The 24,624-nt window shown below is 41.0% G+C and overlaps 2 protein-coding genes and 1 pseudogene across 2 annotated transcripts in view; 1 reads left to right on the top strand and 2 right to left on the bottom strand.

Annotated features, from left to right (window-relative positions):
- The window catches only part of Ift74 (intraflagellar transport 74), an 81,621-nt gene extending 77,983 nt beyond the window's left edge, over positions 1 to 3,638 (bottom strand). Inside the window, exon 1 of the mRNA XM_055618968.1 lies at positions 3,412 to 3,638. The gene's annotated coding sequence lies outside the window, so the exon portion shown is untranslated. The remainder of the gene's footprint in view (positions 1 to 3,411) is intronic.
- On the bottom strand, positions 901 to 1,055 carry LOC129685427 (60S ribosomal protein L39-like; annotated as a pseudogene).
- A 12,956-nt stretch (positions 3,639 to 16,594) lies between the features above and the next one.
- Plaa (phospholipase A2 activating protein) overlaps positions 16,595 to 24,624 on the top strand; it is a 36,417-nt gene continuing 28,387 nt past the window's right edge. The window contains exon 1 of the mRNA XM_055618964.1: positions 16,595 to 16,955. Within this exon, the coding sequence (XP_055474939.1) occupies positions 16,807 to 16,955 (149 nt within the window). The 5' untranslated portion in view covers positions 16,595 to 16,806. The remainder of the gene's footprint in view (positions 16,956 to 24,624) is intronic.

The following is a 24,624-nucleotide window of genomic DNA, read 5'->3' on the forward strand; positions in this document are numbered from 1 at the left end:
ATCTCTGCAAAGGCAAGGTACTCAATTTTTCTTGGTGTATACAATCCTTAATCGTATTTCCATCTGTTCCTATCACTCTCATCAAGTACGTTGATTTCCTAGTAATCTGAGAAAATTAGGACATAAAGAAAATTAGGATATAAACTGTATCATCCTTACAGCATATAAACCAACTAGTGCATCCTGCTCTCCAGTATCAAAAGCCATCCCTCTCTCATTCACGATTAAAGTCACCTGTATGCAATCTAGCTTTACACAGTAGCCTATTTCCACTATTACTGCTACTCCATGTAAATGCCCTCTTGTCGTTATCACAGGGATAGAAATGTCATCTTTGACTGGTATATGTTCTATGTAATATCAGTGTGACACTCACCTACTCTAGTTCTCTTTTCAGTCTCGTTCATCCTCTACTTGCCTGTATAAGGCAGTATTCCACACAATGCCATCACGGTCTCATTTTCTTTTTTCTCTCTAATCTCTCCTTGGACCATTACACGCACATTCAGGGTTTTAGCAAATAATAAGCTAAAGATTCACAACTCCCTATCTCCCTGACACACTTAATGTCAGGGTTTTGTTTTGTTTATTTTGTTTTGTTTTATTTTGGTTTCTCTGGGTAGCCTTGGCTGTCCTGGACTCACTTTGTAAATCAAGCTGGCCTCAAACTCATAGAGATCCACCTGCCTTTGCCTTCCCGAATGCAGGGATTAAGGGTGTATGCCATTGCACCTGGCAATATTAGGTTTATTTTTTATTTTTGGAAAGTTTCTATATTTTATTACTGGACAAACTCCATCCCCAATTTAGACATGACCAAGTTTCCAGGTTAAAAATGTAAAACTCCATCTGGTAGGATCAATTTGGTATAAACCTTCAGTTTTGCCATTATGTGAAACCTTACACACCCAGCTTTGTTCTCCTCCAGTATCTTCTCTTGGAGTTGTACCTGATTTTGTTACCAGTTTTCATCTAAATCCATTGAGGAATGGGACAATTAGCTTTTGTTTCTTGGCCAGGAATCGCTTTGTTTGGAAAGTCTTGTGAGAAGACATGGCAAAAAACAAGTTAGGCGGAAGGCCTAACTTGTTAGGCAATGGCAGAGGAAATGAGAGGAACCCCTGGACAGAACAGGACTAGCCAACATCAGGGTTTTATATATACACACAAATAATTACTTAATTTTTTTTTCAAGACAAACATGTATAAAGTTAATGAAAATCTGTAATTTCCCCCAAATCTGTCCTTCCTCTTGATCTTACCTTCTACTCATACAAACCAGAAACCTGGTTTTTCTTCTCTCTCTCTCTCTCTCTTCTCCATAGCCTACTGATTTAATTCCTTCAACTGCTTAACACATACCTTCCTCTCTATTTTTACCATACTGGCATCAGTTTAGGGCCTCACTAATTCAGGAGGGAAGGAGTTACTATGACTGCAAACAAAATATCTGTTGAACTGAATTGCTTTGTTCCTACACCTCAAGCTCAGCGCTTTTCTTCTTTGTATCACCCATGATCTGTCATTATACTGTCAACTTCTACAACCACATTAAAAATTCATAAATCAATGTCTATAATTCTGTCATTCACACCAGGCACCAATTCTGAATGTTCACGGTTTACTGAGCTTTTCCCTTTAGACATCTACACCATTATCTCTTCATGTAAAAAAAAATAAAATAAAATTGCACTCCAACCTTAGAATCTTTCTATTCCAAGTAGCCCCTACTTCTCTATGGTCTTGAACTACACTGAAACATTAACAGCATTTTTACAGAGACAGGACCTATAGTCACAACAATTCTCGATGGGCTGTGATGGCTCATGCCTTTAATCCCAGCATTTGGAAGGCAGAGGTCAGTCTGGTCTAGAGTTCCAGAACAGTTAGGGCCACACAGAGAAAACCTGTCTCAAAAAACAAACAAAAGTAGTAAAAACATCCAGTGATTACAGCACAATTAGTCACTGTTACTCTAGCTGTTACTCTTTCCTGTTAACTGAGAAAAAGTACAATATAGAAGCCTTTTTAGTTTTTTTTACTGTTTTTTTTAATTTATTTTTTATAATTTATTCATTTTATGGCGGTATTGTAGCCCCTCCCTCGTCTCCTCCCACCTCCCCTCTTCCTCTTCCCCCCATCCCTCTCCCCTAGACCACAAAATGGGGGAGTCCTCTTCCCTGACCATCTGACCCCAGCCTATTAAGTCTCATTAGGACTCCTTGCATTCTCTTCACCTGTGGCCTGCCAAGGACCCCCACCACCACCAAGGGGAAGTGATCAAAGAGCAGGAAACAGAGTCCATGACAGAGACTGCCCCTGCTGCCTTTACTAGGGTACCATCATGGGGACTGAGCTGCCTATGGGCTACATCTGTGCAGGAGGCCTAGGTCCTCTTCATGCATGGTTCTTCGTTGGTGCATCAGTCTCTACAGCCTCCATTGGCCCAGATTTGTTGGGTCTGTTGGTCTACTTGTGGAGCTCCTGTCCGCTCTGGGTCCTTTTATTCTCCTACTCTTTCCTAAAACTCCCTGTGCTCTGCCCAAAGTTTGTGCTTCCATCCCCTGCTGGGTGAAGTCTCTCAGAAGACATTTATAGTAGGCTTCTATCCTATCCTGCTCCATCTCTTCAACTAATCTTTTTGTAAACGACTGCTTTACTGTAGTGGAAAATGCCTGACCTAGGTTAGTCCCATAGGAGAAACGGGAAGTGAGCACTCTCGACAAATATACCCCTACCTCTGAGATTCTTCTACCCACAGTCACACCATCATTGGGGGGAGGGCTGTATTCACACAACCTCTGATTCCACAAGGATTAAGAATACGAATTCTGGGGCTGGAGAGATGGCTCAGTGGTTAAAAAGCACTGGATGCTCTTCCAGAGGACCTGGATTCAATTCCCAGCATTCACGTGGCAGCTCAAACCTGTCTGTATTTCCAGTTCCAGGGAATTGGATGCCCTCACACACACACATGCAGGCAAAACACCAGTGCACATAAAACGAAAAATAAAGATAAACAAATCGTTATAAAAAAAAAAAAAAAAAAAGTACAAATCCTACCTCTGACAATAACCACTACATACCCTGGCCCTTTGAGATGCGTTTTCTCAGTCTCTGAAACAAAAGTGAGTCCTTATCTTGCAGAGCTGTTTGTGAAGTTTCGTTCTTACACGGAAAACACGAGGTTTTGCCTTGCCATTGCTATTACTATTATCCTCTGGAAGCCAACCAAGCTGACTGAGGCTCCGCGAAAACTTGCTCAGCGCCTCCGGCTGTAGGCGGCCGACGGCCCCCTCCTCCAGAGCGGTGACTTTCCTGACGCGTCCGCCTCCGTCCCCCGGCTGGAGCGCTCACCCAGCCCAGGAGGAGTGCGGAACTTCCCAGGCCGAGCCCCCTACCCCAACTTACCGAGCAGGCAGGAGCCCACGAACTCGGATTTGTTTTGTCTGGAGCGGGTCAGGGGCGCCACGGAACGATAACCCGCGCGGGGAGAAGGCACGGGAGCTCAGGGTCCCGCGACACGAACCTCCCCGAGGAGACGAAGGGAGCGTCAGCCCCACGCCTCGCCGACCACTCGCGCACGGCCTGGGAGCCAGGCCCCGCAGCCCCGCGCGACGCCGCGTATCCTAGCAACGCCACCGCGCGGAAAACGGCCCTCGTGATTGGCCGGCGCCGCGCCTCACACCCCGGTGCCTGAAGCCCGGCCAGGGAAAAGAAAGGGGAAAGAAAAAAAAAAAAATCTCGCGAGACCGAGGACAGTATCTTTTCCACTCCCTCCCCTTGCCCGTTCGTTCCGTACCTCCCCGAAAAAAAAAAAAAGAAAAAAAAGAAATCCTTAGTCTTTCTTTCACCAGAGTTTTCTGGTTTAGTTTGTTTGTTTTGTTTGCAAACCTGAGTTTGTGAGCCTGTAAACTCATCTGGGTGTTCTTAAGAGAATTTGTTTTAAAACAAGGCCTCGCTTTTAGGGCGGCTGGCCTCCAAGTCACTGTCTAACCCAGAGTGACAAGTATCTCATTGGAACTGTTGGTGGTGGGAGCTTGTTTTCTGTGTTGACAAATTCCTTGCCTTCTCCAGGCCAGCTCCTCTTAGGCCATGAGAGTGACTGCACTGGCTGTTCCAGTCGTCCTTAAAAGCGAGATTAGTTTATTACTTGCTAGCTCCAGTCTAAGCCGAGGCTCACACACGGACTATGAATGTAAACCGTCAGGAATACTTCAGGGGGTCTGTTTAAGCAGAGGCCAGCCCCAGTAACTACATCCAGGTTTTAAGACTGAAGGTTTATCAGTAGCAAGCTGCACTATCTTTATCAAGAAACTTTTAAGTCTGTTCTGCGGCATCCTTAGTGGCTGAAAAAAAAAACAAAACAAAAACAAAAGCTCTGGATAGGGTCTGCCTATCCTGGGAACTCATTATGTAGACCAGGCTGGTTTATATAGATCCTCCTGCCTCTCCCAAGTGCTGGGGTGAAAGACTTTAAATACCATTCCCGGTACCTTAGTAAACTTTTAATAAATGCATTTTCTGCTTGTAGTTTACATACAGTTTCTGTGCCTTCTAGTTAAGAACTCTGACAATATAACTGTCAAAACTGGCAGGACAGATGTTCTTGACCCAATTTTAAAGAGACAAGTAATTTGCTTTAAATCATTTGGGTAATCAACAGTGTTCCCCGGTCCCGTATCTTTTTATGTGATGAAAACAATACAGAGCAAGGCACCTCACTTCATAGCCTCTCAGCTTCCCTAGGGAAGAGAATCGACTTTGACTTCGGTCATGTTCACTTTGTTTGATTGCTGTCCTGTGGTACTGGGAATAGCCTCAGGGATGCTAGCTAGGATGCACTGCACCACTGAAGAGGGACATCCACAGTCCAAGATTGTTTCTGCATAGGGACTAACAGGCTACGGCAAGTAACTGAGTATTTTAAGTGTACATGAGTTCTTGAAGTTTGAAGACCTCAGCTTCTTAAACTGTAGATCAGAAACCCTCCCAGGGTTTTAATTGAATGTAAAGGTTCCCCCAAATTTACAACAGTTAAAAAAAATCTGGATATGCAGGGAACAATAATTAATTCAAAAACAAATGGTAATGAATCTGAGGTGTTTCTGGCAACACTCAGCCATGCTGCATCTCATGATTTCACTAAAGCTTTAGTTCTGAAACACGTGTGGTCTCTGTGTGTCCAATACCATCACACACCAACCACTGCTACCTGAAACACCCCAGCTCAGATTCCAGGCTATTGTATGCTAGGAACTGTAGTGTTTTTACTAAATAAATTCTGTTCTCTTATTAAAGCATAATTAAGCTTCCTGGGCATTGAAGTAGCAAGAACAGTTCCAAAATAATAACAATTCCAAAACAATCCAATGTATATTATTTCCTTGAGGCAGTAATTTTAAAAAGTTGGGCTTTCTTCTTAATTCCATTCACCACCAGTATGATAGGAATTAGACATGACTAGTCACTGAATACATTTGTTACAGTGATTAACTTTAAAGGTGTTTGTTTATTTGTTTGTTTGCTTGGGGAGTAGGATTTGGAACCTGAATTTTTCCATTTTCTTAATTTTCCATTTAAAACTGTATCAGACCATTCCAACATGCTATTTAATATGTAAACTGGATTGTAGTATATATGGTATGCCTTCAAAAAAATTAAGTCAAAAAGAAAAAAAAAGTCTTAATTAGAGAAAATAAGGGCTCAATATTTTTGTTTCTTTATCCTCAGTATGTAAGTATCAAATTGGTATATTATTAGATTTTATTGCATTAGAATGATTGATTTTTAAAATTGTTGTTTAAGTTTGATAACTTGAGTTTCAGAAAAAAAAAAGTTGCGAAATGAATTTTGGCTTGAATTGGAACAGAATTTTTAGGAGCATCCTGGACATATTTCTACTGTTTTGTTCAATATGTTTATGCGAAGTGTTATTCTCAACACTGATGATTATAAAATCAAAATGTTGATCAACTCTGAAAAACACTGAAATTGAAGATGTTGTAAGCCCTGAGTTAGATTCCTGGCACCCTTATCCAGCGGCTCACAAATGCCTACAACTCTACCCCAGGGGATTTGACCCCCTTTTCTGGATTCCACTGGTACTTAAAGCATTATTCACTTGAGCAGTATTTGTTATAGCAAAATTATTTAGGGCAATTTGGGGGTCACTGCAAGCTCTGTTGCTTGAAGTGAAATAACACACATGAAGAAAGGGGGAAAACCTGGTTCAGCTTGACTTAGTGAGGTTGGAGCAAACTCCTAGAGAGTCTGATTCAAGCGGTTTAGTGTAAGCAAATTTAAACAGTACAATTTAAAAAAGGGGGGGGGGGTTCAGGCAACAGTCATTCCAATTCCAGTTATACAATGAATCTTAATGCATGAACCTCCTTTGCATGGTACATGTGACCATGAAAATGGGTTCTATAGCTTAAAGGCTTAGGACTTGGTGTGATCTCTGCCTGAGATAGGATACAGGTCATCCATCGGGCTAATGAAGTATATGTGACATCTCTCTTAAGGATGAGTTCTATTAACTGAGAGTTAATGATAAAGGCCTAGGAAAGAAGTGTCTGGGACAAATATTCTGTAGATTTGGGTAAGGTCTGGCTCTACAGATAGCACAGGTCACTAGGTCATTAATAATATCTACTCCCAGCCTTCTAGGCAGAAAACGGGTATTTCATTCTTTAAGGAGATAACTCTCCATGATTAACCTTCCTGGTTTCCCTAGTGACCTGTGGGTGCAGGACCTTTGTGCTCCCAACAAGGCAATTGTCACAAAGCACATACAATCATTAAAAAAAGGTTGTCCCTCAGCTGTGAGTATACTTTTTTTGAGTATTGATGTTGTGGGGATAAACTAGAAGCCTAGAGTTAGCAAATATTAAGTTAGGTCAAAGCCGTGAGATTCGCCGACAAAAGGACCTCTCAGAGCTTCCCTAATTGAAAAGATCAAAGAGGAAACGAGACCATCGGAGGTCCTTGAATGGTTGTTAGCTTGCAGAAACTACAAAGGCACACCTTATGTGGCGGGACACCAGCACATGTCCTAACCTGTTCTCCCGAACACCCACTTGTACTTTCTAAGGACTCAGTGTGTGTTGCTGGTTGACACTTTTTTCACACATATGCCCATTTTTCTTGACTAAGTTGGGCCTACAAGCTTTTAACCATTTGGTGAACCATTTGAGCTCAGTTTGCTCACGTAAAAATTGACTTTTTTCCTCCTCTTTTTTTTATCTGTATTTTGTTGGTGAATTTCATTTTTGAAACAGCCTCTTGTAGCCCAGGATGGCCTCGGACCTGCTTTCAACCTTCGACGCCCACCTGCTGGGATTACAAGCCTGCACTGCTATGACCAGTTTTGTTTTTGTCATGTTACCTGCTAATATCCCAAATACTGCACATGATAGGGTGCAGTATCTTTTCTTCCCCAACAAAACGAAAATTTATTCAGGATACATGGTTAAAGCAAGGTGATGAAATATTCACAGCTAACATGTTTTTGCATATATCTAAACAGTCTTTTGGAAGCATACAGGAAGGCAATAATAATTGTTGCCCCTAGAGAAGAAAATTGGGTGGCTAAGTCTTGAAAAGTTGCATACTGTCTTTCTGAGGTTTTGATATTTTAGTGGAAACAATGTATTATTATTATATTTCAGTGTCAACTAAAATAAAGACGATGATTAATTTTCACATTTGCTAAATGAATTAAGCAATTATCTGGGCAATGTTCCCAAAGATTATGAAAAGATAGGAGTTCTTAAATGTTTAGCAAGGGGAAAAAAAGGCTGTTAGCTTCAAAAAAGTATCCTTGTTCTCTTTGAGCACCAAGCTTGAAAACAGCTATTATATAGTGTAACACCATGTAAAAGGATGTTGAATTACATTTGCTTTGATATCTCTTTATTATTCTGCATTGCTGCTCAGTATAACACAACTAGTTAGCTATATAGAGGTCAGGATAAATACCCTGCTTAATTTACTTTACATTATACAAAAACAGTAGTTTTCAGGCTAGGACCTGTGCTGAGTGACTCCATTTTAAAAGACAGCAATTTGCTTCATTTTGAGAGCCAATGTTGCTGCAGAATGCTGCTCCTGTCTTATTTGTGCAGGTGAACAACCACCATCTGCCCAACACCAACTACAAGGCACAGACTAATGATGGAGTCAAGTAAAACATGAGTCTGTCAAACAAAATGAGGAACAGGTGGACACACATGGCCATGTCAAGACCACATCAGAAACCCAGACCCATGAGCTTACTGAATACACTATACCAAAGAGGGATGTAACCCTTCACTGGGATCAAATAAGAGAAGTACAATGGTACCCACTGACATGCCATTACACTGACTGCATGCATCCTGGGATCAATAGTCAGTGAACTACTAACTCAGTTCCAGGGGCCTCAGCGCAGCAAGCTGCCCTCGTTTGACACTGCCTGCTGACATCACCTCAGGTCTGTGCTGAGGACCAGCTCCGGCACCTGGGAATACTCTATAGTTGGGTTAGTTAATATCTTATTCAGTCACCTGAAGTGATTCTCTTAGTTCTCTGTTCATGCCTTCAGTGAGGGCTTTGTGAAATAGCCTCTTCAAACCTTTAGTTGCCATTCTGTAATACGGAATGTGTTAGAGTGTTTGTGCTTTGAGTACATAGGATTAAAATAAAGGAATGTTAATTGCCAATGGTCTGATAATGAATGAAATTAGTGATACTTGGTAAACTAAAGCCAACAAGCTTTTATTTCAACAAATTCTGACAGCGCAGAGCAATACAAATGTACCAACATATTTCTGATAAGCTGCTAAATTTTTTTTAGTGAAATGGCTTTCTAGTTAAAATATTTATTTTTATAACCTTTGATTATGAAACTGCAAATTCCCCATTTTTCCACAAAAAAGTAAAAATAAAACTTTCTGTGATATTCCTACAATTAAATGTAAAAAAATTACATGCACAACTGTAAAGATAAAATTATATTGATAGTTAATTTATATTTTGCTAATGCTAATGTTTTTGTAATTATTTCTTATGTTTTGGGATTATAATATATCACTTTTCCTCTTCCATTTCCTCCCTCCCAAACCCTTTCACATCTTTCCTTGTTCCTTTAAACGCAAGCCTCGATTTTCATTAATTGCTGGCATGTGTGTGTCTATTCCTAAATACATAAGCACAACCTGCTTAATCTGCATAATGCTACTTGTATGCATAGTGTCAGGACTCGATATCAGCTGGAAGGTCTTAACTGGAGAAAACTATCTCTCCCACTATCAGCATTCCTTAGTTGCCAGTAATTCTTTGTTTAGAGTTGTGGCCTTGCAGGCTTTTTCTGTCCACTTTAGCATGGCTCTTGTGTTTGTCCTTGTTCAACTCATTACTAACCGTTTTTAAAGCTAAATCTGGGGCCACACAGACTACCCTAGGGTAAGAGTACTTGCTGCCAAGCCTAAGGACCTGAATTGGACCTCTGGTTCCATATGGTAGAAGGACAACCAACTTCTATTGGTTGTCCTTTGTCTTCCTCCTGAGCACCATGGCACCGTAGATGGTATGTGTATGCATGTAATAAAGCATTTTTTTTTTTTTTAAAGATGAAGTTCATTTTATCTTTCCCATTCTGTTCCAAGGGACTTTGACTTTTAACCATTATCCTTTGGGGCAAAGCCTTTTTAGCCCTCAAGTTTTGTTTTGTTGTTTTGTTTCAAGACAGAGTTTCTCATGTAGCACTGGCTGTCCTGGACTACTGTGTAGACTTGGTGTCCTCAAACTCACAGACATTCGCCTGCCTCTGCCTCCTGAGCACTGGGATTAAAGGCATGTGCCACTACTGCCTGGGTGGCCTCAAGTTTTAAAGAATTATGAAGACATGATTCCTATCATCTTACCTTCGTGCACTTTTAGCATTCTATTTCATGTTTCATGGTTCAACCTTGGTGGTTTTTACAACATGATAGCATGGAAGTGATATGTACTATGTAGAAGTCACAGTTTCAGATGTGGTATTTTAGTAGAATATAATATATTCCGTTGCAACTCTGAAAATACAGCAAGCTGCAGATCCCAACTGTGGCTCACAAACACCCAGTTTTTCTGAGCTGTCTTTTTATGGATGAGATTAATCAACAGATTACATGAGCAACTCAACCCTTCTTGATCAAATATGATTTGTGCCATGTGCTTTTGCCCAGCAGTAGACTTACATAAGTGTCTATCCAAGGTGGAGAAGGCTAATGATACTTGATAGCTCAAACACATTTAAGGCATTTTTGAACGTTTTAGTTACTATTATTACTCTCTCTCTCTTTCTCTCTCTCTCTCTCTCTCTCTCTCTCTCTCTCTCTCTGTGTGTGTGTGTGTGTGTGTATGTGTGCAGAAATATACACTTTATTATGTATGTGAAAATCAGAGGACCAGTTTGGGGAGTCACTTCCATTCTCCCACGTTTACTGAAGTTCTGAGGGTCAAATTTAAATAGTCAAGATTGTATGACAAGTATCTTTACCTGCCAAGCTTTCTCTCTGGCCTCTGAACTGCAATTTTGTTTAGGATTGTGATAAAGACGCTCCATTATAAATTGAGGGTCATCTGTATTTTGTTATCCTAATCCAAGCTTTGCGCACTCTTGTCAAAGAACTTAAAACTCTTTGAGGACTAGGAGAACAATATACCTAAAATATGGTCTTTTAAAATATTCAAAGTATAGTAAATTGCTTAATTAAAACCACCTTAAAATTGAGGCTCTTCTGAACTTCCTTTGTTTTTCCTGCCTCCCAATGCAGGGAGAAACTTTCCACAAAGTTAACTTTTGACCTGACCACAGCAGCCAAGAGGAACATAAAGCCTGAGTCTTTGTACTGTAAAATCTCATTAACCAGAGAAGACTAAACTCACACTGTACTAAAAAAGACTGAAGTCTGTCAACTCAGCTGGACAGGCTTGGATCACATACCACTGTCCCTAGGGAATCATTCACAAGCTAATATTTGTTCTTTGGTCCAGCCAGACTTTGTCCCACATTGTATGTTTTGTAAACTTACTGACTTTTTACAAAAATTGCTGCTAGCCACTAATTATTTTCTATAACTCCTAATTTCCTTTATCTTTAGCCATGAAGGGGGTTGGAAATATAGTTTAGTATGTGCTTAACATACTCACATAAACCCTGGGTTCATTTCCTAGAATGATAAAAAAAAACAAACAAACAAACAACTCAACACACCTATGGACATGTATAGAGATATATCAGCATCTATCATGCATGACCAACATGTGCCCATGGGCCATGGGGATAGCTACGAATGTGTCACAATACGTTTGAAGACGGTACTGTCATACAATGTCAAAACACTGGATACTCATGAATCCTTTAGGGGTCATGAGCATTTACACTATGTAATTGCTTCTATATATTCAATCCATATATTCAATCTCATATTTAATGTTTTCGCAGTATACACTAGCAAACAGAGGTTATAGTTCCCTACATACCTACATTCTATTACCATAATTTTATACACAGGTATATACACCAAATGTCATTACTAATTGTTAAAATTCCTTGGTTTTTAGCTTGACAAATTTTCAGCCTTGGTCTATATTGGCCCCATCTTCATTTTCATATCTTTTACATAAGTTTTTCTATAATGAATTTAGGCTTTTGCTATTTTTGAGACTGTCCTGGAATTCTATGTAGACCAGGCTGGCCTCAAGCTCAGAAATTCGCCTGCCTCTGCCTCCTAAATCCTAAGATTAAATATAAACACCTAAGATTAAACATGAACACCATCACATCTTGCTGAATTCAGGCTTTTTTAGAAACAAAGTCATACTGAAAGCACCACACTTAGGACAAAAATTATAATATGTAACTTCATTTGACTTTTTAAAAAAAGATTTATTTCTTTATTATTCATACAGTATTCTGCCTGCATGTGAGCCAGCAGGCCAGAAGAGGGCACCAGATCTCATTATAGATGGGTATGAGCTGTTATGCCCAGTTCGTGAGACACCTCCCCCTCCCCCCGCAAGGAATACCAGGAATCAACTCCACTGCAAATAAATGAGGGTTTATTGTATCCGTGTTGGAGCCTGGGTTGCAAAACTTCATGTGGAAGCAGGAGAGAAATGGGGTGGGGGGGTGGGGGTCCAGGGGAACAAAGTTTTCAAAGGGAAAACCTCCAAGCGGCAGTTACATGCCTTGGCTTACATGACTGGGTAAGGGAAACCGACTTTTGAAATGATTGGTTTACTTTAGGCACTAAGACCATAAAAGGTTCTGGCCTGGCTGTCTGGTGGATTGCCTACCAACTGCATCTCTAGTGGGCAGGAAAAAATGCAGTTAAGCTGGTTCCTCCCCAAAGGTGGCCTGACATGTCTCCACCTGGCTGGCCTTTGTTCAGGCTTGTGCTTTAAACTTTAAACCAACACCCCAAAACACTAAGTTTTAATTCTGTAGTCTCTCAGAGCCATGATGTTGTTGCTGGGAATTGAACTCAGGACCTTTGGAAGAACAGCTTGTGCTCTTAACCTCTCAGCCATATCTGCAGACTCCGACTTTCTATTTTTACTATCTATCTATCTATCTATCTATCTATCTATCTATCTATCTATCTATCAATCCATCCATCTATTTATCTATCTATTTATTTATTTATTTATCTACTTATTTATTTATCTATTTATCTATTTATCTATTTATCTATTTATTTATTTATTTATTTATTTATTTATTTATTTATTTATTTATTTAAACAAGGTTTCTCTGTGTAGCCCTGGTTGTACTGGAATTTGTTCTACAGACCAGACTGGTCTCAGGATCTCTGGAAGAGCAGCCAGTGCTCTTAACTATCTCTCCAGCCCTGGGGAAAACTTTCTAAGAGCAAGATTATGAACACATGATTCTTTAAGGTGTAAAGTCACAGAGGAAGGTTTGACCAATTTTTGTGTGTTCCTAAAGTTCTATTTATTGCCTGGAGTCACATGCCTATGTTCCCAGCATTCAGGGACGCAGAGGCAGGCAGATCTCTGTGAGTTCAAGGCCAGCCTGGTCTACAAAGCGAGGACAGCCAGGACTACACAGAGAAACCCTGTCTCTGGAAAAAAAAAAAAAAAGTCTACTTATTGAATCTGCAGAGATGGCTCAGGTCCTGCTCTGGCTGAGGCTCATATATGCCTGTAGCTCCAGTTCCAGGATATCTGATGTCCTTTTCTGGCCTCCAATAATACCAGTCATGCAAGTGCACATACATGCCGGCAAAACATTCATATAAAAACATTTAAAAATATAAAATTATTCTAAGATTCATTTTTATGTGTATGAGCACCTACACATATTTATATGAATCATGTGCCTGGAGAGGGCAGCGGAGGGTACTGCTTCTCTAGACCTGGAGTTAGAGATGGTTGTGAGCCATGGCCTGGGTGCTTGGAACTAAACTCAGATCTCTGGAAGCCAGTGCTCTTAACCACTGAGCCATCTCTCCAGCCCCCGTTTCTGATTTTGATTAGTTAAGATTAAGTTTCTGGTTACTGTTGAGTTGGGCTTCGGAGCTAGGGACCCCTTAGGCCAATAGCCACTTTTGTTTTCAGTCAATGCTGAACTTCTTATCTGTGAAACAGAGATTATATTTCCTACTTTGTAGGATTGCTGTGAGGATGAAATGAGACACTACATGAAATTTTTTAGAGAATATACTATAGTGAGAAAATATCCACTGAGGACCTATTATATACAGCAGTATATCTGATGGTTAAGATGGAGGATCAAAGTCGAGTCTCCTCAACCTCAGAGTATCAGTGGAGGCTCACCCCTAAAATCACAACTCTCAAGAGGCTGAGATAGGAAGAGTGCTGTGAATTTGCGGCAGTGAGGAGACTGTTTAAGAAAACAAACCAGGGTTGCTGAGATGTCTGAGTGGGTAAAGCCGCTTGCCACCTCCACCAAGCCTGAGGACCTGAGTTAGAGCCTCAGGGTCACATGGTAGAGAGTGAAAACCACCTCTTGCAAGTTGTCCTTTCACCTCTGTATGTATTCTGGTGCATGCACACACACACGCACACACACGCACACATACACACACCACTGCATAAACACAAACACACACACACACACACACACAGAATACAGTAAAAATTCAATTCCCAGCAACCACAAGGTGGCTCCCATCCATCCCTCATGAGATCTGGTACCCTTTTCTGGCATGCAGGCGGCACACACGCAGGCATGCATAATGAATGAATGAATAAATAAATCTTTCTTTTAAAAAAATTAAAAGAAAAAAAAAACAAAAACAAGCTAACACCTACAAAAAGATTGAAAAACAATGAAATGTCCTGAAGAAAATCTAATCTGTAGAAATGATAGCTATGCAGATCACAACATCATGAACACTAAATTGGCAATAAATAAAATAGTATTGGCCCAAAGAGGAATTAGGAAAATACAGAAGATATACTGGTATTGAACTATGACAGGAGAAAAGATTACAGTTTAATTATGGTTGTGTGTGTGTGTGTGTGTGTGTGTGTGTGTTTCTTAAGACTGGAGCTTTTCCTGTAGCCAGAATGGCTTAGAACTCACTAAACTTCAATCTCATGTTTTAGCCTCACGTAGTATTAGGGTTTCCTTGTCTGTTTAGGAACCTAGAAATACCAACTTCAACATCTTGGTGTGTTCAGGGAAAGGTTAAAAAAATTCAACATGGCTGATGCAGACACACACCAAACAGAAATGACTTTAGTAAAATAAATTAGGGAAATATGAAAGGTCTTATATAACAGTGTACTCTTACGAATGGAAAGCAATTGAGGTTACTGAACAAAGGGAATAAAGCTTAAATCTAGTGTTTAGAAAATTTTACTTTGATGTGTAGAACTGACTGGAGAGAAGGGGCAGAAAAACTAGAGAATGTTTAATGTAAGCCACTAGGAAGAAATTTCTAATAGACAGCTGGAAATATTCAGTTTGAAAATATAATTTGGGGAAAGCTCAGCCACTAAGTGAGTATAGTGGCAGAAGAGGTTTTAAAATGTCCTACATTTCAGGGCTTAAATCAGGGAAACACACACATAATGATTTCAATAATAATGAATAATGATTTCAAGCCTAGAATGAGTTTTAAGAAAAAAAAATGTAAATTAGATTTGGCGACTGAAGAAAGGTTTGTGGTATGGTGGATGCCGTGCCGTAAGGAAGGTAAAATTTACTATGTTAAGGTCCAGGGCTCGCTGAAGAGAACACCCCTGACTCAAATCGCATGCAAATAGCAAAGAGCAAGTTTTATTCTGCAGAAATCCAGTGCACTGGGGTCCCCACCTATGCAAAGCAAAATGGCGAGGAACCCGGAACTGAGTTCACAGGTTTCTTTTATAGGTACTCAGGAAGAATTTCGGGGTGGGTTAGGTAATCTTTAATATGATTAGAACATTCAAATTTATAAGCACGAGCAAAAAAGCGGGGGGCAACTTTGAGGTGATCAGCAAACTTTTGGGCTGGTCATGAGTTAAGCAACCTTTTTCCTGACAGATGGTCCAGCACAGGGTCCGGCAGAGGGTCAGGTGGCCTTTGATTGGCTGCCCATTAGTGTGTGTGTGTGTGTGTGTGTGTGTGTGTTTCCAGTAAATGTTAACTCAGTTTCGGTAAATGGAAACTGAGGCCTGCTCCTTTTGACGCTAAACTGATGCCTGCCATGGAGTAGGTCTGGACCTTCTTTCAGACTTCAGTGGGGTCTCAAATGGGGCCTCACCTTCTATTGGGGTCTCACAACTACAATGTAAAGCAATATAGTGCGACACCTAGCAGCACCATGGAGGTTTGCTTAAAATTATGTATTTTCAACTGTGATTTCAGCGCTCAGCGATTGGAGCAGAAAACCATGAGTCTGGGGCCAGCCCGAGCTACTGTGAGACCTTATAAATAAATGAATCAATTAAAGGCATTCTCTGCTTCACTTTAGAACTACTGAGCCAAACCTCGGGCAAATGGTGGTCATGTTAGGAAAGAATAAACCTTGAACATCATTATTTATTTGCAAAATCTGATTTATGGGTAAGAACACAGGAGTAGCTTGATATGAAGGCAAGTGATTAAAAGTTCCCGCTCCGGCTTCAGATTCTGTCATTTTAAATGAAAAACAATTATGAAAATCTCGAGACTCTCCGAAGGCATGCAGAAAGTCAGCCAAAAAAAAAAAAAAGAAAAAAAGAAAAGAAAAGAAAAAAATCGTAATATAAACAAGCAATTTCACTCTACCATTCCCAGGAGTCAGGAGGGGGCACCAAGATTTAAAACATCCGGATTCAGCGCGCCGGCGAGTCGCCTGGGACGCGCGGCATTGTGGGAGTTGTAGTTCCGGCTTGGCCCCCTACACTACTACGAATCTTCGGTTGTTCTCTGAAATGTACCCGGCTCTGACAGGACCTGGATCTGCGGCGCCCGGGCAGAATTCCAGGGTCTCGCGGTCCCTTGGTAGGCCCGTGATCTAGGGCGAAGAAGGGGAGAGAGCCTCGGCCCGCGGCGCCTCAGCAGCCCGACGCACACACTCTGCGTCACCGGGGGCTGCGCTGGATGATGAATTCCGGTGTGCATGTTAGGGTTGCTGTGTCACTCAGTGCGATCGGCGCGCCCCTTCCCTCGCGGTCCTTCCGCACCGGTTGACGGGCTCTTCCGGTCGCCCGCGCCCCTCACCTGCAGGCGGGTCTCGGGCCGCAGCCTGGCGCACGCCGGCTCGGGCGTGTGGACGAGTCTCGTGCCGTGCCCGGGAGCCGGGCTCCGGACCCACGCTGGCCATGGCGAGCGGCACGGCCAGATACCGGCTGAGCTGCTCGCTCCTGGGCCATGAACTGGACGTGAGGGGCCTGGTGTGCTGCCTGTACCCGCCGGGGGCCTTTGTGTCTGTGTCCCGCGATCGCACCACCCGCCTCTGGGCCCCGGACAGGTGAGCGCTGCAAGTCCGGCCGCACGCGGGTGGACCTCAGGCTTCCAGACACGTGGGAGGAGTGACCCACCTTCCCCGCCGTCTAGCTCTCTTCCCCGGTGTCTGCACTGCTCCCGCCTCCCTGCGGATTTGGCACTCCTGGCGCGCAGTCTGCGAAACCGACAAGATTTGGGGGGAATGAGGGTGGGATTGGACGATCTGGCTGCCTACACTAACCTGACCACTAACGGGCGCCTTGACCTTGGACGAGCATCTTAAAACATCTTTAGGGGTTTCAGCTTTGGCAGATAATACCTCAGGTTTCTTTTAGACCTAACTGGTTATTGCGCCTTGTGCACCCTTCCAGTTGTGGTACTTTGAAAACATCTGGCTTGCCCTTCACTGCGCGCTCAGGAGTTGCTCTCTTGTCCTCTCTTAGATTTGTAATTTGAAGACTGTAATGCCTTGCAGAGAGTTAGGAATGGAGTCTTCTCCTGGTTGTTCAGGTTATAGTCTGATTGGGAAGGAGAGGATGAACCCCCTCAAATGTTTATTGTTGTATAGGAGTGTGTTGTTTTGAGGAGGGAAAAAATTCGTTGCCTTAAGTTCTGCCTGCTGCTCCTGCCCCCAAACCCCCAAAAAGTTACCAAAAAGTTAAAATCCAGTCTAAATCAACATCAATGTTTATGCTTAAGCCCTGATCAGTCAAGAAATTTAAGACAGTAAGTGGATTTCAGTTTTTGGAAAGATAAGTTGAGTTTAGTTGATGAGTTACTTTTTTTTTTTTTTTTTTAATTTTTATTTTGGGGAGAAGTGACATTGCTGCCAGGTTCTCTTACAGAATTGTTTTATCTCTTGGAAGAATGTAGAGTTATGCGGGAGAGACATTCAAGAAGGAAGGGTTTTTGTTTCTTTTTTTGGGGGGGAGGGGGGTTGTGTCTGTGTGTGTTGAAGCCGGCATCTCTATTAGGAGTTCAGTTGAGCTAATCCTGGAAGGTAGAATGGGGGAACTTCCAAGTGGGAAAGCTCAAGTTGGAGGGGCACTATAGGCAAAAGTGTAAAAAAAAGACAAAGGTCCTTGATTGAGAAAAGGAGGTCCCAGGGTGCAGGAAATATATTGTGACATGAAGGCAGGTCTTGAGTGCTATTCGGAGCCACGTTGTAGGGGGTTATATGTAAAAACACTGACTTTCTGGCAGGAGCAGTTTGGTTTGATTGTTAAGACATTCTCTTAGCCGGTTGAGGTGGCACACACCGGTAATCCCAGCACTCTGGGAGGCAGAGGCAGGCGGATCTCTGTGAGCTGGAGGCCAGCCTGGTCTACAAAGTGAGTCCATATAGCCAAGGCTACAGTACAGAGAAACCCTGTCTCAAAAAAAAAACAACAACAAAAAACTACACATACACACACAAAAAAAGGTGCTGTGTTTGCCACAGGTAGAAGAGTCTAAAGGCAAAAGGCAAAGCATAGAAGTAGATCTGTTTGGTATTTGCAGTGCAGCCAATGGGTAATGGTAGAATAGAGTAGGAATATTTTAGAGCGAACTGCTGTGTTCACTTGGATATGACCTCAGATAGTCTCTTCCAATTTTTAAGAGTTGAATAACATCCCAAACCACTTAATAAATTAATAGGCAACTTTTTATGTATTTGAGTATAATTATTGATCAAATCTGTACCTTTAAAATGCAGCCCCTCAATCTCATTAAAAATATTAATAATATTTAAAATACTGGGTTTGGTATAGCTCACTGCTTAGCTTACATAAGGCCCAACAATGCCCAACAAATAAAATTAAATCTAGTAGAAGCATATATCTGCAAGGACAAAAACATTGCGTTAAGGAGTATCTGTTCTAAAGGATGCCTGTTTTAATAGTTGAATCTTATCATTAAACTATACAGGCTGCTGTAGCTTGACAGAAGTAGAATAACTGGAGTCATTGTTTTTAACCTATGAACTTTAGACTGAAGTAATTTTTATTTAAAAACTGGCTCTTTTTGGTTTTGTTTTTGTTTTTTTGAGACAAGGTTCTCTGTGCAGCTGTCTTAGACTCACTTTGTAGATAAGACTAGCCTTGAACTCACAGAGATCCTCTGAGCACTGGTATTAACCCCACCACTGCCTGGCTGAAAACTGATTCTTTTTACTGATTTGTTTGTTCTTCAAATTTTGTTTACACAAAATCGAGCTGGGCGCAGTTGTGCATGCCTGTAATCCCACCACTCAGATAGGCAGAGGCAGGCCTCTCTGTGAGTTAGAGGCCAGTCTAGTCTACAAAGGGAGTCCAGGACAGGCAAGGCTACACAGAGAAACTGTCTCAAAAAACAAAACCAAAACAAAATTTGTTTATACATTTTCAACTAACAGTGATCAGTATTTACAGGTAAGACTATTATCATTCCTAGCTCTTCAGGTTAGTGTCTTGGCCCCTGCATCTCAGCAATAGTTTTCATGATATAAAAGGACTCTGTAACTGGCACACTGGCAGTTTTTATTTCGTGGTATATTAATTGAATTATTGAAGGTTCCGATACCATATTGGGATTCAAATAGTAAATGAAGTTTGTTTTTCCGTGTCTACTGTTGATATGATCCTAGATGGTAATAGTAAGTGAGGAGATGAACTAAGAATGGTGAGAGAATTTAGGAAGTAAAAATTGGTGGATTTTAGGGTGGACTGAATACGTAGGTTTTAGGCAGAGTCTATTGAAAATCCAAAAGCCCAGCAGAAGAAACATTTCCTTTTGTTTGTGTGCTGAACTTGACCAACCAGCATGCTGTGGCTTCCCACTGCTTTAGACATCTTTAAATGGCTCTAAATTGGATTCCATTGGTCTGTCACAAACTTCTGGGGTGGGAGACATAAAGAATGGCTTCAGCATCTTTGTTTTTATATCGATTGGTCTTTTGAAAACTAACCATATTTGAAGGTATAATTTAAAGATCTTATATTTTATCTTTCTTGTCCATGCTGTGTGACACTGAGCACCTTGGGTCCTAAATCAAGACAGTTGTATAGGGTTAGTTGGGAAAGCCAATTAATTCCCTTTCTCTCCTGGACCAGATTTCCTTTTTTTCAGAGACAATATATTTATATAACTGCTCATTTTGTTTTTTATTTCTATACCAATATAAAAATGCATTTTTTTTTGCAATATTTATACATTGATTCTTTTTTTTTAAGGCATTATCTGTCAGTTTCTGCTAGGGAACATTTGAAATTAGTGCTCCCTGTTTTCTGCCTACTCCCATCTCATCTGTCTTTTCTGTATGCTGACTTTTGCAAAGCTTGACTAAATTGGTGTTTGTAACTATATGAAAGTAACTCTTCCTCAACAAGTTTATGATCTTTCTGTGTTTTTTTTTTTTTTTTTTCTGGGTTAGGTTTCCATTTGCTGATTTTTCTATGTATTTATGATAATTCCACTTCAAATTTTTTAAATTGACATTTTAAAACATTAGATAACTTAGGACTTTCTTCTAACAGTGAAAACTTTCACTCCTGTTGCTGGTGCACAGGTAATATTGGGTGACTTCACTGTCGCCTTTTTCACACTGCTAGTGTCAGATTTCTATTATTTAGACGTTAGCTTTCACTTGCTTAGTTTTCTTCCTCTTGCCTTTTTGGAGCACATCCTCTAGGTACATCCTGAATGTGTTTGTCAATAGCAAAGGTATTTTAGACTTTCAAGTTTGAAAACATTTTTTTTTTTTCCGTCTTGCTGCTGTAGTGACAATTGGAGTGGCTGTAGGATTCTAATTTTGAAGTAATTTTCCTTCCAGATTTTATAGCATTGCTCCATTGTGTTTTTACTGATGGTGTTAGGCTGTTGAGAAGTCTGAAGCTGTCATAATTTTTTACCTATTCTCCCTTCTCCCCACGTGCACACTTTAAAAGGAGTCTGTTTTAATTTATTTTTCTGGACCATTAGTTGGCTTTTAATTATAACCTCCACCCAAAACTTCTCAAATTAATTCATAGGCTTCTTTCTCCATTTCTTTTCTGTCTTCTTTCTTAGGAACTTCTTATTCAGATATTGGCTTTTCTCTTTTGTGCTTCCTATGGGTTGATTTGATTAACTTCTTTCCCTCCTGGTTCATGGCTGCAGTACCTTCTTCCCATATGTATACGAACGCAAAGAGTTACTCCTTGGTGGTCTGCTTCCTCCAGGTTGTTTTGTTTTCTCTCCTCACTGCTTAATTTGGTCGTTATGTTTCATGTAAGAGGTTTCCCTGGATATCTGTGATTCCCGATTATATGTTCCGCTCCAAGGATGAAAATCTAGAAAGCTTCTGGGAAGCTTCCTGGGTGAGGCTTGCTGGCTGAAACCTTTACCAAAGTAGCGCTATCTGGGGAGCTGTTTCATTTTGCTGATCTGTCAACGGATACCAGTGGACTTGGCCTCTGGTGTTTTGTTTTTTATGATCTTGCTGTGATATGAATGTACGTGTTCTTACACTCCAAGATTCAATGGCTCTTGTGTGTCTGTGCTGCTTTGCCTCCCCCAACCCAAAGACTTTTTCTAAAACAAAAGTTTGTGATTTTCAAGGGTTACAAGAGGGCCACTGTCTCTCTGCTCTGCCTGTCTCTCTCACTGATGCTTTTAAATATTTTTTTCATTGATTTACAAAGTACTTAATGCTTTTCATATAAAATATTGTGGTAGGAACTTGGGAAGATACAAATAAGAACATGAAGCCAAATTCTGGAACTGAGAATAAGAACATAATAGATTACTGTAATGACCCAAACAGACATCTATGCTGGGAACTGCTAAGGTGCACACAAAGTTTTAAATGGTACAGATTGGTGTGCTGGGAGCAAAGCTGCATGGCCACAGAGAATCATGCTTTTGCGCTAAGCGTAGGCTGTGTTACACCATCTCTTCAAAACACAAACAGATTCTTAGTTGTTTTTTGGGCCATCTCTCCTGCCCAGAGACATTTTAAAAGGTTTTATCTTTTAACTTTCTCCAGGCTTATTAATAAAATTATTTAAAAATCACATTTAAAAAAAGTCATTAAGGTAGATAAATTAAAATTGTCTACTACCAAATAGCCTTAGAAGAATTTTTTCTACGATGCAGCTTCTGACTGAGTCTAATGACTTACTACTAGTCTTTCTTACAAAGGTCTAGCCTTTCTGTTGCTATTTTAAGAGATGTGCTGAACAGATAACTCCCTTAATTCACTCTTCTTTTCTTGCTCTGTAGCTCAGGCTATCCTTGAACTTTTTCTCTTACTGCCTTAGCCACATGTTCCACACACCCTGCTCTGATTTTTTAAAAGTGTGTGTGTGGGGGGAGGGAGTTGTCTCTTAGTTTCTGTTCTAGTGCTGTGAGGAGACAACATGATCAAGGTAACTTATGTAATAAAACATTTAGCTGGGGGGGGCCGTTCTTACAGAGTCAGAGGGTTAGTCCATGAACATTATGGTGAGGAGCACAGATGTAGGCAGCAAGCATGGCACCGAAGCAGTACCTCAGAGCTCATATCTGATTTGCAAGTTGTAGCCAGAGAGGGAGCAAGACTGGTCCAGGCTTGGGTTTTTGATACTTCGAAGCCTACCTCAATGACATAGTTCCTCCAATAAGACCATACCTAACAATTCTCACCTCCTAATTCTTTCCAAATATTTCTACTAACTAAGGACCAAACATAAAAATATATGATCCTAAGAAGACCATGCTCATTCAGACCACCACAGTGTTTATCCACATGTTTTTGTAGTCACCCAAGGAGGACACTGAGTGCTGTGTTCTATCACTCTCTGCCTTATTTTCTTAAGATGAATTCTTTCTCTGAACTTGAAGCAACTTGAAGCATACTTTTTTTCCCAACTATTCAGCCTAGCTTGGCAACCATGCTGTGGGGATCCTCTCGGCTGTGCCCCCTTCCCAGGCAGCACTGGCATTACAGGTGCTCACAGATCTACCTAGCTAATTATATGTGTACAGGGGAACAAACTCAGATTCCTGTTTGTGTGTCATGTGCTCTTACCAACTAAGCCATCAGTCTTCCAGCCCAATTTTTTAAAATTATTTTTATTTTTATTAATTACAGTTTATTCACTTTGTATCCCCCTGTAGCTCCCTCCCTCCTCCCCTCCCAATCCCACCGTCCCTCAGTCCTCCCCACCTGTGCCCTTCTCCCAGTCCACTGATAAGGGAGGTCCTCCTCCCCTTCCCTCTGATTCTAGTCTATCAGGTCTCATCAGGAGTGGCTGCCTTGTCTTCCTCTGTGGCCTGGTAAGGCTGCTCCCCTCTCAGAGGGAGGTAATAAAAAAACAAGCCAATCAGTCCTATCAGAGACTGTCCCAGTCCCCGTTACTATGAAACCCACTTGGACACTCAACTGCCATGGGCTACCTCTGTGCAGGGGTTCCAGGCCACCTCCATGAGTGGTCCTTGCCAGCCCAATTTTTAATATAGTAAAATACAACAAAATGGACCCTCTTAACTATTTTTAGTTGCACAGTATGGTGGTATTTACTGCATTCATAATGTTGTGCCACCTTCAGCACCATCCATCTTCAGAATTTTGTCCTGTAAATCTGAAACTATGTACCCATTAAAGTAATAACTCCCCTTCTTCCCCTTAGCTTCTGGCCACCACCAGGACATTCTACTTTATGTCTGCAAGATTTTGACTTTTAAGTAACTTGTATTTCATATAAGTAGACTCTACAGTATTCATTTTATAACCAGTCAGCTTCATTTAGCATAATCTCTTCAAAGGCCATCCATGTAGTTGCATGTGTCAGAATTCTGTATGTGAGACTGTTTTATGTTGACAGCACATACTTAGATCATGTTTCTAGGCATTCTGTCGATCTGTCTTTTGATTGGAGCACTTAATCCATTGACATTAAGCCTGGATAGTTCTGTTTTTCGCTTGGTGCATTTTTCTTTATTGATTCATCCATGGTGGGTATTGGCTTGCTTTAGTGGTTAGCTGTTGTAAAGCGCTGCTAGAATATGACTGTTTAAGGAGCTCTTTTAGACTGCTTTTATTCTCTTGGACACATACTCAGAAGTGAAATTGCTGGATCATACGGTAATTGTTTTTAATTTTCTGATTAGAGGACTTGCTCTGCTTTTCATTATGTCTTGTACTTGAGTAGAATATACTCTTACTTCTAGTTGGCTTATTGTAGTATTCAAGTTCTCTTGCTTTTTAAATTTGTCCTTGCTGGAGATTAAACCCCCAGACCTTACCCTGGCAGACAAATGCTCTACTGCTGGCTTGTACCTCCAGACCCCTGTCTTATTTTCTGTTTTGTTATTCTCATTATTGAGTGGGATATTGAAGTCTTCACTATAACAGTGAAACTGGGCTTTTAGTCTGTCAGTTTTCACTTCCTAGATTTTGATATCATAGTAGACATAACTTTATAAATGTTAAAAATATGAATTGCATGTAACCTAGAGTGTCCTAGCCTACAGTTTTCTGGAATCACAGGCATGTCTCTTCATACCTAGCATGCAGTTTTATTAATATGTGATAATACTGGACTTAGCGCCTGTTTTTAACTAAAGACGATTGATCTAATATTTAGCTTCCCCTTGCTCTTTTTTGCTTACTTTTACATGGAGTCTCTTTTTTTTTCCAGTCTGTTTGTGTTTGGGGAGCTAAAGTGAGACTCTTGAATAGATAGCATATACTTAAATCACGTTTTTAGGCATTT

The sequence above is a fragment of the Psammomys obesus genome, unplaced genomic scaffold (assembly GCF_907164565.1).
Source record: "Psammomys obesus unplaced genomic scaffold, mPsaObe1.curated_primary_1811, whole genome shotgun sequence".
Taxonomy (NCBI): Eukaryota; Metazoa; Chordata; class Mammalia; order Rodentia; family Muridae; genus Psammomys; species Psammomys obesus.